Source organism: Eleutherodactylus coqui, chromosome 4 (assembly GCF_035609145.1).
Source record: "Eleutherodactylus coqui strain aEleCoq1 chromosome 4, aEleCoq1.hap1, whole genome shotgun sequence".
Taxonomy (NCBI): domain Eukaryota; kingdom Metazoa; phylum Chordata; class Amphibia; order Anura; family Eleutherodactylidae; genus Eleutherodactylus; species Eleutherodactylus coqui.
In genome coordinates, this window is record NC_089840.1 from 138258768 (window position 1) to 138273144 (window position 14377).

A 14377-nucleotide genomic window follows, 5' to 3' on the forward strand; every position below is an offset into this window, starting at 1 on the left:
TCACAGCCAGCGCTCGATCATCCACAGCCATTCAGTGAATGACATCACTGAATGGCTGTGATTGGTTTATCGAACGCTGGCTGGGATTGGCTGGCGCTCGATCAAATCACAGAGCTTACTTACACAGCGCTGACGGCGGGGTAATTCAAAGCTGAGCAGGGAGAGGACAGCGGGGAGAATTCTCAAACAGCTTTCCGCACCGCCGGGGACTCAGATGCCGGCTGGGAGGTGAGTATTGCGTTTTTTTTAACCTAGTATATACTCAAGTATAGCTAGGCTTATACTCGAATCAATAAGCTTTACCAGTTTTTGTGGTAAAACTTATTGACTCGGCTTAGACTTGGGTCGGCTAATACTAGAGTATATACAGTATGTATTTGCACCTATTAACTGACTTGTCCCATGCTTTATGGCAATCGGCTAATTCTATCACGGAGTAGCAGCTTTGAAATGAAAGTTTTTTGTTCGGCAACCCTGGCCTGTGATCAAGGGACTATCCTTCTGAGTTACTTCATGGCTGTTTTTTCTTGACCTAGGTCTTGCCTTAGATTCTGCCTTTGCCTTGTTCCTTTGGATGTCACTGGTTCATTATAGTTTGACTTGTTGCTTTTAACCCCTGTCTGTCTTCTGATTACAACTTTGCCTCTTCCCCTGATTTGTTGCACCCTAACAATTCTCTAGGTAACCACTTCTGGCTTTGCTCCTGACTTCACCTCTGCTCCAGATGTTTCTAGCTGCATATCCAACAATCAATGACTACTCTGGGGCTCGCAATCTGAGAATCCAACCGGGAAGGTCCATATCTCCTTAGCAATGTGTGATGTTAAGAACAGGGAGATTCCCTAAGCTCCGCAACTACCTGATCTATTCAAATGCTATATATCTTAACCCCTTAATGCTACAGGACATACAGTTACGTCCTGCAATTTCGGGGTATGTATGGAGGGGGATCACGGTTGGATGTCGCTCCATATGTAACACCCCAATACACTTATGGTTGGTATGGCCGGAGGCCTTTTGTTGTCATGTTGATGCCACACTCTATTTGAACACTCCGGAAGGTGTGCCGCAGAAATAACAGAGACTAGTCCAGTATAGTTTAGTAAACTGAGAGTGAGCAGTTTTACTAACTTTTGTATTGGTAAACAACAGGTTAACGTTACAACTTTCTGTGGAGGGTTTTATCTCAGGTGAACAAGAATGCAATATAAGACAGGCAAGATATAGTAAGATTGATTTGATGATATGCTGGTTTTCAACGCGCTCTCTATTATTTAGCTGACGACTGATTTACTAGACAACTTTCCCCACAAGTGAAGTTAGATGAACAGATTTAAGTTTGCTTTAGCTGAAGGTGTATTTGTGAAGCAGAGAGACTAGTGACTATGTGCTGATCCTGCCTTTGGTTTTCACTGAGTAGCTGTAACTCACTGTTTGATGAAAATGCACCTCGGAAAGGGTCTTCTGGAACTCTGCTATAGAACAGCAAGGAAGCAGGTGGTACACCACACTCTACCTTGGCTAGGAATAACTCGCTGAACACTCCTCCTCTACGACCACAGAACTGCAACCTTCTCCTTACTCTCTTCTGGCTGAGTCTGCTAACTGTTCTGCCTCATTTCCTTTTCTCACCTCTCTCCCTACCCGCCCACTTGCATAGGGACTTGTGTGTTTGTTTCCCGCCCTTGGGCCTCTGCACCAGTGAGATTAAACCTAACTGTCAGCCAACGAGAGCCCAGCTGACGTCGGTGATGAGCTCTAGCTTAGAGCAGAAGGGGAGACACAGGATCTCTCCCACAGACGGCACCTTCTGTATCCAGGGACGGCATACAAACAGTTGAGACAGGATAAGTGTGCTGCTAGTGTCCTGTAGTACCCACTGCACCACTACTCATACATCTTGGCTGCTGGCTGTTACAGACAACACCCACCTGCAACAGCTCCAATGAGCTGCTCCGCTGGTCGGAGCTGTTAACCCTTTTAATGCCGACGTCCATTTACCAGCTCTATCAATGGATACTCCAGACTTACGTCAGCTTCACATGGATGTATTTGCACATGCAATATGCAGAGAATAGAACCCATTGATGTCAATGGGTTTGTTCATATTTCTGTATTTTAGCACACGCATTTCAGTCACACAAAAATAATTAGAAAGTGATATGTTTTTCTGTGTATTTATGCATCAAAGGTCTCCGTAAAGTCATTGGCGGGTGCACAAATGCATGCATCAAAGGTCTGCACAAGGGGCTGTACAAGGAAATATACTGTGTTTCATGCATCTACCTGGGTATTGCATGCATTTGCGCACACCTAATGACTTCTCTGGAGGCCTATTTTTTTATTCCGTTTTTTTATGCCCCCCTTTAAGAAAAAAAAATCAAATTGTTTTAATTTATCCATCAACATTGCTGTTTGAGAGCTGGTTTTTTTTGCTGGTTGAGTTGTATTTTGCACTGGTACTACCTATGTTTCCCCAAAAATAAGACCCTGTCTTATATTATTTTTTTGCCCCAAAAGAGGCACTAGGTCTTATTATACTTCCCTAGCAGGCTCAGTTTAGGTCCCTCCCGTTGCTCTCTGGAGCTCCGACCCACTTCTTGCAGTCCTCGGCCACCGACAGAAGATCACATCCTAGTTACGGGATTTATAAATCTCACCTACAGGAAGCGATGGCTCCGATTGGTTCATCGAGCGCTGCATTGATTGGCTGAGCAGTGCTCGAGGTGAGATTTATGAAGTGGAGCAAAATGAAAAAAGAACCCAAACACTAAATTCCGCCATCTTTAGAGGGTCTTGTTTCTATGGCGTACACACTGTAGCAAAAATGACAACATAACTTTATTCTGTGGATTATTACGATTACGACAAGACCAAATTTCTATAGTTTTTTTTGCTGTACTACTTTAAAAAAATCAAATCTCCTTAAAGGGGTTCTGACATCAGAAAAAAAAAATTTTACTCACCTTGCCTGGCCTGGCCCGATCGCCAGGCATGTCCCCTCCAGCCGGCATCTTCTTCTGTGCTTTGTAAAAGCAGAGCAGGAGCGGTCACAAAGACTGCTTCCTGCTCTGCTCCGTCCGTCAGGCACTTCCGAGGTGAACGGACGGGCCGCCCACAGCAAGCACGTCACAAGCCGTGCTTCCTATGGGCGGCCCGTCCGTCCGGCTGAACTCCGAGATTCTGTGCATGCGCAGTGGAGAAGCGACTCGTCCTGACTCCTGTCAGAGGGCACGTCTCCACTGCGCATGCGCGCAATCTCGGAGCGGCGCGGCTCGTGCAGGAAGAAGAGGATGACCCCGCTGCTGACAACAACAGAAGAAAAGGTAAATATAAGATTTTTATGCTTTAGCAGCCATTAAACCATGGGTTCCCTGTGTCCATTAGGCAGACCAGGGAACAATGGCTGCTAAAGCATACAAAAATTATTTGTGTCAGAACCCCTTTAAAAAATAAAACTATTTTCTGACAGCTATAACTTTTTGGCTCGCTGGTCAGCTGCGCCTCTCCGCATGTAGACAGTGATATGTGCCGCCAACCAGTGATCACTGTAAGAAGAGAAACAATCGTGCTGACAATCGATCGTTCATTCCCCTACAGCCGATCCTGCGCTATGCGTAAACGGCGGTGACCGAGCACTGATCGGCATGCTTTGTTGTTCGGCACTCATTACAATGGGCCAAGCCCAGACTTTATTTAGCGAGTGTAGACTGGATCACTAGGATTTTACTTCTAGAACACAATCTGCTTATAGACCAAAGAGTTGACCAGTCCTTTCTGCTTCCAGGTCAGACTTTTATAACATCTCTGATACAAGTGGTTTTTCTCTGTATGGTTGTTTCTGGTATGTAGTGCAAAAACCACTTGTGTTATAAGCCAGGAGGATATCTCCTACAGGTTCAGTAATGCACAGCCAAATCCATATACCTCATAGGGGAACCTGGTAGTGATCTGCCACTTATCAAGAAGTAGTCCTGAGGAATCCTGCAAGCAACAACGCTGACACTTGGGTCAGTAGCTGTGAATTAAGCGCACACCTAATAGTTTGCTCATGTTTGTTATGAAGCTTTACATGTAGATGGAGGATTTCCATAAGTGTGTTGACAGGTTGTGGATATTAAGCTTTCTGGGTGTAACTACTAATGACTAAATTATCACTTTTCACTTGTTGTGAAATACCTATTACAGTATCACTTGTAATAGTATCAATTATCACTTGCAACAGAGGGAGGAATAAATGTTGTCTAAATAAGATATCGTTATCACAGAAAGGGTGAAGTTCTCAAAAGTGAAGTAGGAGCAACAGAAGTTGGTGTCTTTAAAATGGAAATGACTCAAAATGATCTTCAGACATAACATGGACAGAAAGATCACTTTGGGGCAATCTGTCACTTCAGGTTAGTTCCAGGATGAAAGGGTCTATAGGGCTTAAATCCTTTGACACCGCTCATAGATTTCTTTTACTTTTCTAACTAAATGGTCATTGATCTGAATGGCCCTTTACTTAGATTGTTGTGTCAGCCATATACATCTGTAAAAGCCCTAAAAAGGAACCCTTTTATTCTATGACCTATTCTGTGACCCTGTCAAAACAACTGACCCTGAGGTGGAAGCCAGCATAAGTCAATAGGGTCGGTTGTGTGTGTACTGTCCCACAGCAACCAAGACACAAGGCCCATGCTGAGGAGCTGGCGGGGTAGAGATGGCACTTGTCATGGTGGCTCTACCAAACTCCTCCCCAGAGGGACGCATGTAACCTTGTCCAAGGCACTGCTATACAGGTAAACACTGGGACAGCGATTACCTGTATAGATGTGTAATGGACTGAAGAAGTTGTCACTCATGACGTCACCATTCCTTCATACCGCTGAGTCCGCAGATAGTTAACTTTGAATAACTCAATCACTGGGAACAGACAGTGACTAGAACTTTTTCTCTTGCTTGTAAAATATAGGTTCACATGCCAGTGAATTAGAGAACAATTTAGAAGACGGTCAGGGAGGAGGACACAGGATGACACTGGGCCTACAGTTGAGTTTTCTGTATGACTCTGACCCAGGACACACACACTCCAGAACACAGGATAACATCGGAGGGGAACACAACACTCCGCAGACACTCATTTGCAATCAGTAGCTTGGACACTGTACGGCGACTCCTTTTTCCATTCACTCTCTAGGTGGGGATCCTGGAAATATGGACATCAGGATACCTCTCTTCAGCTTCCATTCTCTTCACCGTATGAGGGTTGAAGGTACCCCCATGTGGCCGGCACTTTCTCTCTCTCAAGGCACCCAGAAGAACAGAATAGACCCAGATTCACTCCTTGCAATTACATATTTATCATTCAACATCACGAACCAGACAAACTTGTTACATTTTCCAGACATATCCCAGCCACTCTCTGACATTAACCTCTTGCATGCTGCAGCTGTACAATACACATAACTCAAAACAAGACACTTTGCGCAGTGCATCCACACTGAAGATGTGACATGTACGACAATTATGGAGGGGCCAGATATATAGACTTTGGGCCACTACATGTGCCCCTGGTATTTGTCATACATCAGATCCAACACTACTATGGTTTCTGTTATGAATGGAAGCCACAATACAGATGTGGACAAAGCCCTGGGGTAGCTGCACACAGTAGATTTTTCCATGGAGATTTGGAAGGGGATTTCATCCTCTACATTGAAAACTGTGGTGAAAATCATAAGTAGAAAGTGAACTGACTTGGCGGATGGACTGTTACACAACCATTTCCATTCTATTATAAAGTATTACTGGTGCTGTTCCATTTTTCCAGTTTTCTCTGGTGAGATTTTTCAAATATCATCCATATGGCTAGTAACGTCATCTGCTGGAGTTTCCAGATGCAAGTCCGAATGGAAAATCCCCAGCTGTTCTGGTATATGCACATTTATCTCTACACTGTCTAATGTTTTAGACTATTCAGCCAAATGAATTGACACAAATGAAGGTTTGCTATTTTGCAGAAGGATTACTGATCTACAGGCCACTTGTACCGTAGAAAAGTATGAAACAGTATGAAAAAAATACTTTATAAAAACATTAACTAATATAACTACAAACATATATTGTGTTATCAATCTAATATCAGTATCAGTAGTCTTCACCAGAGAGTGAAACAAATATAATACATTCAATGCAAATCCCTTAGGGACCTTCCACATGGGATGGAATATTCTGCAACAGCATAGCAGAATACGTTGTTCCTGGATTCCGCACCATAATCGGCACAACTAACTGTTTATTTTGATACAGGACTGCCGGCAGAATTCTGCTTATTTCTGCATGTTAGCCGTGTGGATTTTAGTGCTAAATATTCCATCCTGTGTGAAAGGTCTCTTAAAATGTGTTAACCTGCTTTTGCATTTGCATATTTTGCAACGGTATCTTTCAAGTCAAAAACAGGAGATGGTCCAAAAGTGCAAAAGTATACTTTATCTCGGTATAGGTCCCACTTGCTACTTTACAAATATTGATTCAAAATACCTGTCGTAGGGCCCTTTTACACGTAACGACTTGTTAGCAGGCAGTTGTTCATCAGTCAACGACTGCCTGTTTATGGGCCAATCCTTCAACCAGTTTTCTGCATGCAGAAACTAAAATGACGAATGTGAAGCAAACATTTGTGTTCATCGTTTAGTCGGGGCATGCATTTACACTAAGTGATAGGCCGCCTGCAGACGGCCGGGTCGGATGCCGCTGCGAGAATTCTCGGAGGTCTGTGGCTCACCTGCTCCCGGTGTCTTCTGTTTTCTGCTATGCGCCGGCTGCCGAACAGCCGACGCATACGCAGAGCGGAGCCAGCCCCATCACCACTGACATTTCTGTGCAGCCTCTGCGAGACCCGCACAGAAATAGAACATGCCGCGATTTGTTTTCCGCGTGTGTTTTCACGCGGACAAATCGCAACCATCTACATAGGATTGTGTTTTGTAATGCAATCCTATGCAGGCAGGCAGGGGCGGAAATTCTGCGGGAAATCCTGCTGCAGAATTTCCACCTGTGTGCAGGGGGCCATAATCAGATTTCTACATCCTACAAGACTCTGATGAACAATTTATCGTCCCGTGTAAAAGGGCTCTAATAGATACGTAAACCAGTTTGAGACAGAGATGATTGTGACCTCCTGTCTGTATCACAGCATACGAATGTAAGTACAGTCATGACTAGGGGTTTAGTAGGGATGTACTGTAGCATCAAAGTTCTAACTGGGGCTCTTTTTTAACCTTCATTTAGTCCAGACATCATGTTTTTTCTTTTTTCTTTTTTTTATAAAAGTTGCACATTTTCAATAAAAAGTCACTGAAAGATGGCAGAGTCCAAGCGGTTTTGAGAAGACCCCTACAATTTGTGTTTGTAGCGATGAAATATTTGCTGACAGAGTCCAGTGCATTGGTGTGGGGGCCCATGGTGGGTGTACGAACTCCCTTCTGTTAGTTTCGCAAATGTTTTCCAAATTGTGAGGCGCCTCAGAATATGGCGGTGGTATATAAATAGAAGAAAGAATACAAACAGCCTTATTCCAGTGGAGAAATCCAACTTCATCTAAAGCAACCTTCGTGCTCATCGTCATACTGACTTAATAAACCTTCCTGCCTTTCATCAGTGTCTGGTAGGTCTTTCCAGAGGAGCGCGTACTTTCCTGGGAAACCACAAGCAAATGTCCATTAGTACAGTCTTAAGGTACGTTAAAGATATAACTCTTATAATTTAAATTATAATTTTGTACATTTTATGACATTTTCCAGTACTTTTTTTAACACTCGGGTTGTATGCTCCATGCCATGTTACAGCTCAAAAGCCCACGAGGTATGATAAATTCAGTGCCTCAGGCGGCATCAGTCTGCTGTAGCGGGGAGGGTGTCCCTTGGGAACTTTGCCACTTGACTCTGCTTCCTTCTATATACACATATAGTGGCTTACCTTCCACTTACCATGGCCATGATCTCCACATTCCCATGACAGTTGCCCTCAGTGATTCTACGCCTCCTCTTACACTCTTTCCCTGTGGAGTTATTGTATTGATTTCTTTTTTATTTCAGTTCCTCAATTGCATTTGATCTATCGTGACCTCTTCGATAGGTTTCTTGCGTGTACTTGCTCATATATGTGTATGTATTAGTGAGAGAACCCATATAGTAGTTAAATACCATCTTGTTTCCCTTCCATTCTCTGTAACTTACTTGACACATTCATATGAACAGGACAATCAGAAGTTTACAAGGCCTAAAAGAAGAAAGCTGCGACTGACCTTCACTCACACAAATGTGTAGCCAGACAGCTGACTAAAGATGGACTTTATTTTAGAAATGTACTCTGCTTAGCAAATAGAACTCTTTAGCATCTGTTTTACTTTACTTCATCTTCTATACCTATATTTTTATGTAAACCTTAACTAAGCTCAGGAATACTCATAGAATACCAGACAGTAAGCAAACCGTGCATGAGTAGAGACCGGGAGGCCAACGTCACTGTTCGAGCTAAGTTTAATAATCAACAATAAAGAGGCGTAACAAGTTATGCATATGCTAAGTCAGGTGACTGTTAGGGCTTATTCACATTTGCAGCCCATATGTCTGCCGGCAGAAATCAAGTAGGGCTGCGATTGACACTACGCATCCACGGGATTCTGACGTCATGCATAGTGTGGCTTTTCTTTTTTCAAAATACCCTGCTGTGTGCAGAGCGGGGCTGAGTATTGAAATACTGTCCCTCTGTAATGCCTGCGAATGGACAGCGTTTAATATGCAGCCCTTCAACGGCTGCGTATCATATGTAGAGAAATAGAGCATACTGCGATTTATTTCTCCTGCGTATTATACGCAGTGTCCACTCACAGTTCCAAAGCAGGTATGCATGGAAGAATGGAAGTCCATACGCTTTAATTGCCTCCATTCACCGTGTGTTACGCAGGGGTAATACGCCCATGTGAATGAGCCTTTAGTCTCGCTTTCAATGTATTTGTCTTAAAGGCCTATAAATACTTTGCTTTGTTAACACATAAACGGAATAATTATTGATTTACACAAGTGCTGTGACACAGGTCAGCGATTCTCCGAGCTGTTCGAATTATAACTCTTAATTTAGAACACAATATACCTGTAGCGCTCCATTACGCTGACATATTCGGCAGGGGTGGTTTAGCCATTTTATCTACATTATCTTGCTGATCCTGTATTGATATCTTGTTATAATTCATTCTGATCGTTCCTATCACTTAGCACCATCTTTTATCCAGGACTTTCCACTGATTGTCTGCAATTCTTTTCCTCACTTTCCACTCAAAATGAGCTTATAACCTGCCCCAATGATGATTAATGAGGACGCAGTGACATATTCATCTGCCTCCATCCAGTCGATATGAAATAATGAGTAATATGGAGTGAGCAGGAGTCTCTCTTCTAATGTGTCTTCCCTTGCTTTTAGATCTTTATTTGCCATTACTTGCATTAATTCTGCTAAAAAAGTCAAAATCAAAAACACCGGAATGTGATTATTACAAAACACACAATTTTCCAAAAATGTGTATATATATTATGTTATATATATATATATATATATATATATATATATATATATATAATTTATTTTATTTTATTTTTTTTCCTTATGAGCGCTGCACCACATTGCAGTTAAGTCTTAAATCCTGCAGGTGGCACTGTTATCTAGTAAAAGCAAACTGCATGTGAAATTTGTCAAAAGGCGCATCTGCGGGAGAAGCCTGAGGAAAGTTTACAAATATCTATGCAAATTCCTAACAATGACAACATAACAAAAGTATTTAATTGTGTCCCAATAATGGGTAATCTGGTCAATAGAATAGCTTCATGATTACAACGCTATTTAATGTATTCCACATCCCTCTAGGGGTTTATCAGTATTCTTCGCTCTTCTTGGCAATATGGCCCATAAGTCATTCTGCTCCATGCCAACATTTTACTAGCATTGCACTAATGTGCTCTAGTGCATTCCACACATCGCTATGGCCTTTTCTATGTATAGGGCAACAAGGCGAGACGGGTTTGCACTTTTTTGCTGTACCCTTTTGACAGTCAACCGAACCATAATATCAACATAAACAGTTAAATATGAAAGGCCATTGTGCAATGTTGACTTAATCTTTGTTTCTCTGCACAGATTTCAATTACATCTGCCAAATAGTGTCCCGGGGAATGCTAAACATGTGTAACTTGGCAGCCCGTCCCTGCGCTGATCACAGGCATGCCAGTCTTGCTTTATCATCGGTAAACACCTGTAAACGGAACATTACCACGTAAAAAACAATGGCTTCTTTAACAGTCGGCTCACTGAGCCAGAATAATGTGGGCACGGACGGCTGACATTAATAAGGTGCTTACTGCAACATAATCTAAGTGTACAGGCTTCGGTGCATGATACTGCAATAATGAATAAATCTCAGAAGGGCCTCAAAGTAGCGTAAGAAACAAAAAAAAGCAGAAAACAACTTTGGCATCGTATAAGGGGGCACGCATGACGCGGTTTTGACTACATGTCGGGAATACATCTGAATATCTGAAAATTGAATTTAGACAGAACCATAGACTTCACTTGTCAATTGGAAACCATTAAACTCTCCATTGGACAAGGTCCATTAATTTCCATTATTTTTGGATTAAAGATTAGTGCAGTCAGCTGCGTCAGTCTAACATAAATGGATATGTAGATCTTATTGGTCTTTGTTTGGCAAATGAATATCTATGGATTTAGTTTTTTTGGGGATACAGGTGGAAGCTGTGGACTCCGTCAAAGACACGGTGTGAATACATCATCATCCTGTTAAAAAAGGCTTTGCTGCTCTCAAGAAGAGAAGTACAGTAGTGGATGGTGGATAAAATATCCCATTTACTTGCATTGCCAGCAGAATCTGTCAGCAGGACACATGCCTGAATCCTGACTGTGTGAACACGGCTTTACTGTATTAAACTTGGAAGACTTCTGGCTCACGTTAGAATGGAGAGAAATGTCTTGATGACCTGGATGTGATTTAGGGAGCCAACCAATATTACCCACTGTACCAGCTTTTACATCTTCAGCTGGCCAGAGCATTGCATCAAGAGGTAGACAAACCCTTTACATTGGGGGTAATAGGCTGAACTGGATGGACAGATGCCTTTTTCGACCCTAAGTTACTATGTTACATTCTAAACAGCACTGGAGTGTTAGTGATACTTGTGTAAGACACCTGTCAAAGAAGCATCAAGGGTAGAGAATTATGTAATAGCAAGATTAATGGAAGTAAAAGCAGCAGAACCCGCTTATAATATCTTATTTTGTTATACTTGCCTGATCCATCCATTCTGTTAATGCTGTGTACATGCTGGCTATGAAACATCCATAGGTGGCCATTATTACAAGATGACAGACACGGCTTACATGGAATGACCACATGGTAGCCGACCTCGTTACCACTGCAAATGTACACGAAGAAAGCTTCCATAAGACATGTACAATATATGTCACAATGAATGTATACACGCTTTTCGTTTTGTAAAAGCAAAATCCGGCCTCTGGAACAAGTTGTCATTTTGCTATAAAACCCGGCGTGAAGTAAAATCTCAGACAGAATGAGAAGAGTTGTGATGTCATTAGATGAACGGGCCAAGACGCTAAAATTGGTTCCCCCCTTGGCCTATAAAAGGCTCTTGGAGGCTCCTTGTGTGCAGTGACCTCTTCTTCCACTTGTGTAGAGCTTGTTGACCACTAGACGCCTCTACGACGCAGAGAAGAGATTTCACCCGTTACCAGAGTCTGAGAGGGGCGCATTATTGGGATGTGAGAAGCTGGATGGTCGTATCAATGAATTGTCCCCCACCAGGGCCGTTCTGACCAGACTGTTAGGTGGTGTTGGGACTAGTTGGTGAGTGAGGGCACACAAGGTGACCAGGCTCAGGACGCCCCCTACAGACCACCAGTAGAGAGGAGCATCTGATTGTCCAACAAGCACCACCAGCTCTAAAGGTTTTGTTGTTCGCCATCCAGAGACAGGGGGCCCAATCGTTACACCCCTGTGTCTGTCGGCACCATTTGCAGGCGCTTGGCTGAAGGACATTTGGCCTCATGACACCCATTACGTGTACTGACTCTGACACCCACTGTCGCCTCCATTTGCAGTGATGTCATGAATGATGAAACTGGACGCTACGGAGTAGAACCAGGTTGTCTTCATCGTTGAATCCAGGTTTAGTTAGGGCACTGACGAAAGCCATGTTTCTGTCTAGAGACCTCAAGGTGAGCACCTCTATCCTGCCTTTGCTGTGGAGCGGCACACTGCCCCCTGCTGGTGTGATGGTCTGGGGGGGCCATTGCATACGAACGTCGGTCACCCCTAGTACTGGTATGAGGGACAATGACAGCTCAGCGATATGCTCAGGACATCCTGCAGCCACATGTGTTCCTCTCATGGCGGCTTCCAAGAAGCAGCACGGTCACCAGATTTATCACCAATAGAACATGTATGGGACCATCTGGGATGCCAAGTTCAACAGCCTACGAGTTTGCACGATCTAGAGGCTCAGTTACAGCAACTCTAGTGCAATATGTGGCAGAATACCATACGGAGCAGTTAGATGCAGTACAACAGGGTACTAAAGCCTCTATGCCTGCCTGGATCACATCTTGTATCAAAGCTAGAGGTGGTACAACAGGGTACTAGAGCCTCGATGCCCGCTCGTATCACATCTTGTATCCAAGCTAGAGGCGGTACAACAGAATACTAGAACCTCCATGCCCGCTCGTATCACATCTTGTATCCAAGCTAGAGGCGGTACAACAGAGTACTAGAGACCCATGCCTTTCCGTATCACACCTTGTATCTAAGCTAGGGGCAGTACAACAGGGTACTACAGCCTTCATGCCCACCCATATCACATCTTGTATCCAAGCTAGAGGCAGTTCAAGAGAGGACTAGAGACTCCATGATCCCTGTATCAGATCTTGTATCCAAGCTAGAGGTGGTACAACCAGGTACTAGAGCCTCTATGTCCCCCTATCACATCTGGTATCCAAGCTAGAGGTGGTACAACATTGTACTACAGCCTCCATGCCCGCAAATATCAAATCTTGTAACCAAGCTAGAGGTGGTACAACAGGGTACTACAGCCTCCATGCCCGCACATATCAAATCTTGTATCCAAGCTAGAGGTGGTACAACAGGGTATTAGAGCCTCCCTACAAGGTTTCGGTTCTCCACAATAAATGATGCTTTTGCTCTGATATTGTAATCAGTTATATCAGCGTTACAATCACACAGAGAAAGTTTTATCTCATTTTGATAACTCCTATTTTAGACAGTTAGTGTAATACTAGTTATTAGTAGTATTTATTGTACCAGTATCGCAATGTGCCACTTATATTATAATATAGGGAATGATATCTTCACATGTAACTCACTGAAGGACCTGTAATGACAGTTGGACTTTGTTAAAATTTTGAAGGACCTGTGATAACGTCACATTCATGTGATCAGGGGCGGAGCTCAGAGCTCGCTGAGGTGAAATCGTGGCTGGGATGACGTACCTGTGTGATGTCACAGTCATGTGATTAGGGGCGGAGCATGTAACTCACTCACAGACAGGTGGTCGTTGGTACTTTGACTAAGAATTATTTGGAAATTGAATAGTATCAGCGTTTCTGGAACATGTACATCACACACACACACAGCTCTGCTACATGCACGTTATACACACACTACTGCTACATGTACATTACATACAGCTCTCCTTCATACAACAGGGATCAAAAGCAGAGCACAGCAGAGTCCTGCACACACTGATCACCCTCTGGTCATGTGACCCCGGACACCCACCACACAGGTGACTGATTACATGACAGTGACATCATCACAGGTGCTGTAAGCACACGGCCTGCTGTAGGTGTTCATTAGTATTCCATCCCCTACAAACACCCGTGGCCTCAGTTGCTATGGAAGCCAGACAGCAGCCGTGTGCTTACAGGACCTGTGATGACATCACTGTCATGTGATCAGGGGCAGAGCAGGTAACTCACTCACGAATGGAGGAAAGGGGGTCATTAGTATTTTGATATGTAGCATTAGTAAACAATTAACTCCATGTTTCTGCCATACTTACCACCTTAGACAGGCTATATTCTTCAGTTTGCATCTGCAGGCATCACAGTGATAGCAGCTCCCCACAAGGTCTACAGAGCTGGGAGAAGAAAGCACAGTGCCTTTTATTCAGACTCAAACAGATAATGGACATAAGAATATTTCCTATTAACTCTTTACTGCCTATGTAATAACTCATTGACTTGAGCAAAGAGGTGAGAACTTCTAATCATCAATCTTCATTAGGGCCCCATG

At 43.4% G+C, this 14377-nt stretch overlaps 1 protein-coding gene across 2 annotated transcripts in view; it reads right to left on the minus strand.

Annotated features, from left to right (window-relative positions):
* Positions 1-6116: 6116 nt before the first annotated feature.
* The window catches only part of FAM72A (family with sequence similarity 72 member A), a 44789-nt gene continuing 36528 nt past the window's right edge, over positions 6117-14377 (minus strand). For both annotated transcript variants that reach the window (XM_066600188.1, XM_066600190.1), the window contains exons 3-5: positions 14145-14222; positions 11341-11465; positions 6117-7678 (exon numbers count right to left, since the gene is read on the minus strand). In XM_066600188.1, the coding sequence (XP_066456285.1) occupies positions 7578-7678; positions 11341-11465; positions 14145-14222 (304 nt within the window). In that variant the 3' untranslated portion in view covers positions 6117-7577. The remainder of the gene's footprint in view (positions 7679-11340; positions 11466-14144; positions 14223-14377) is intronic.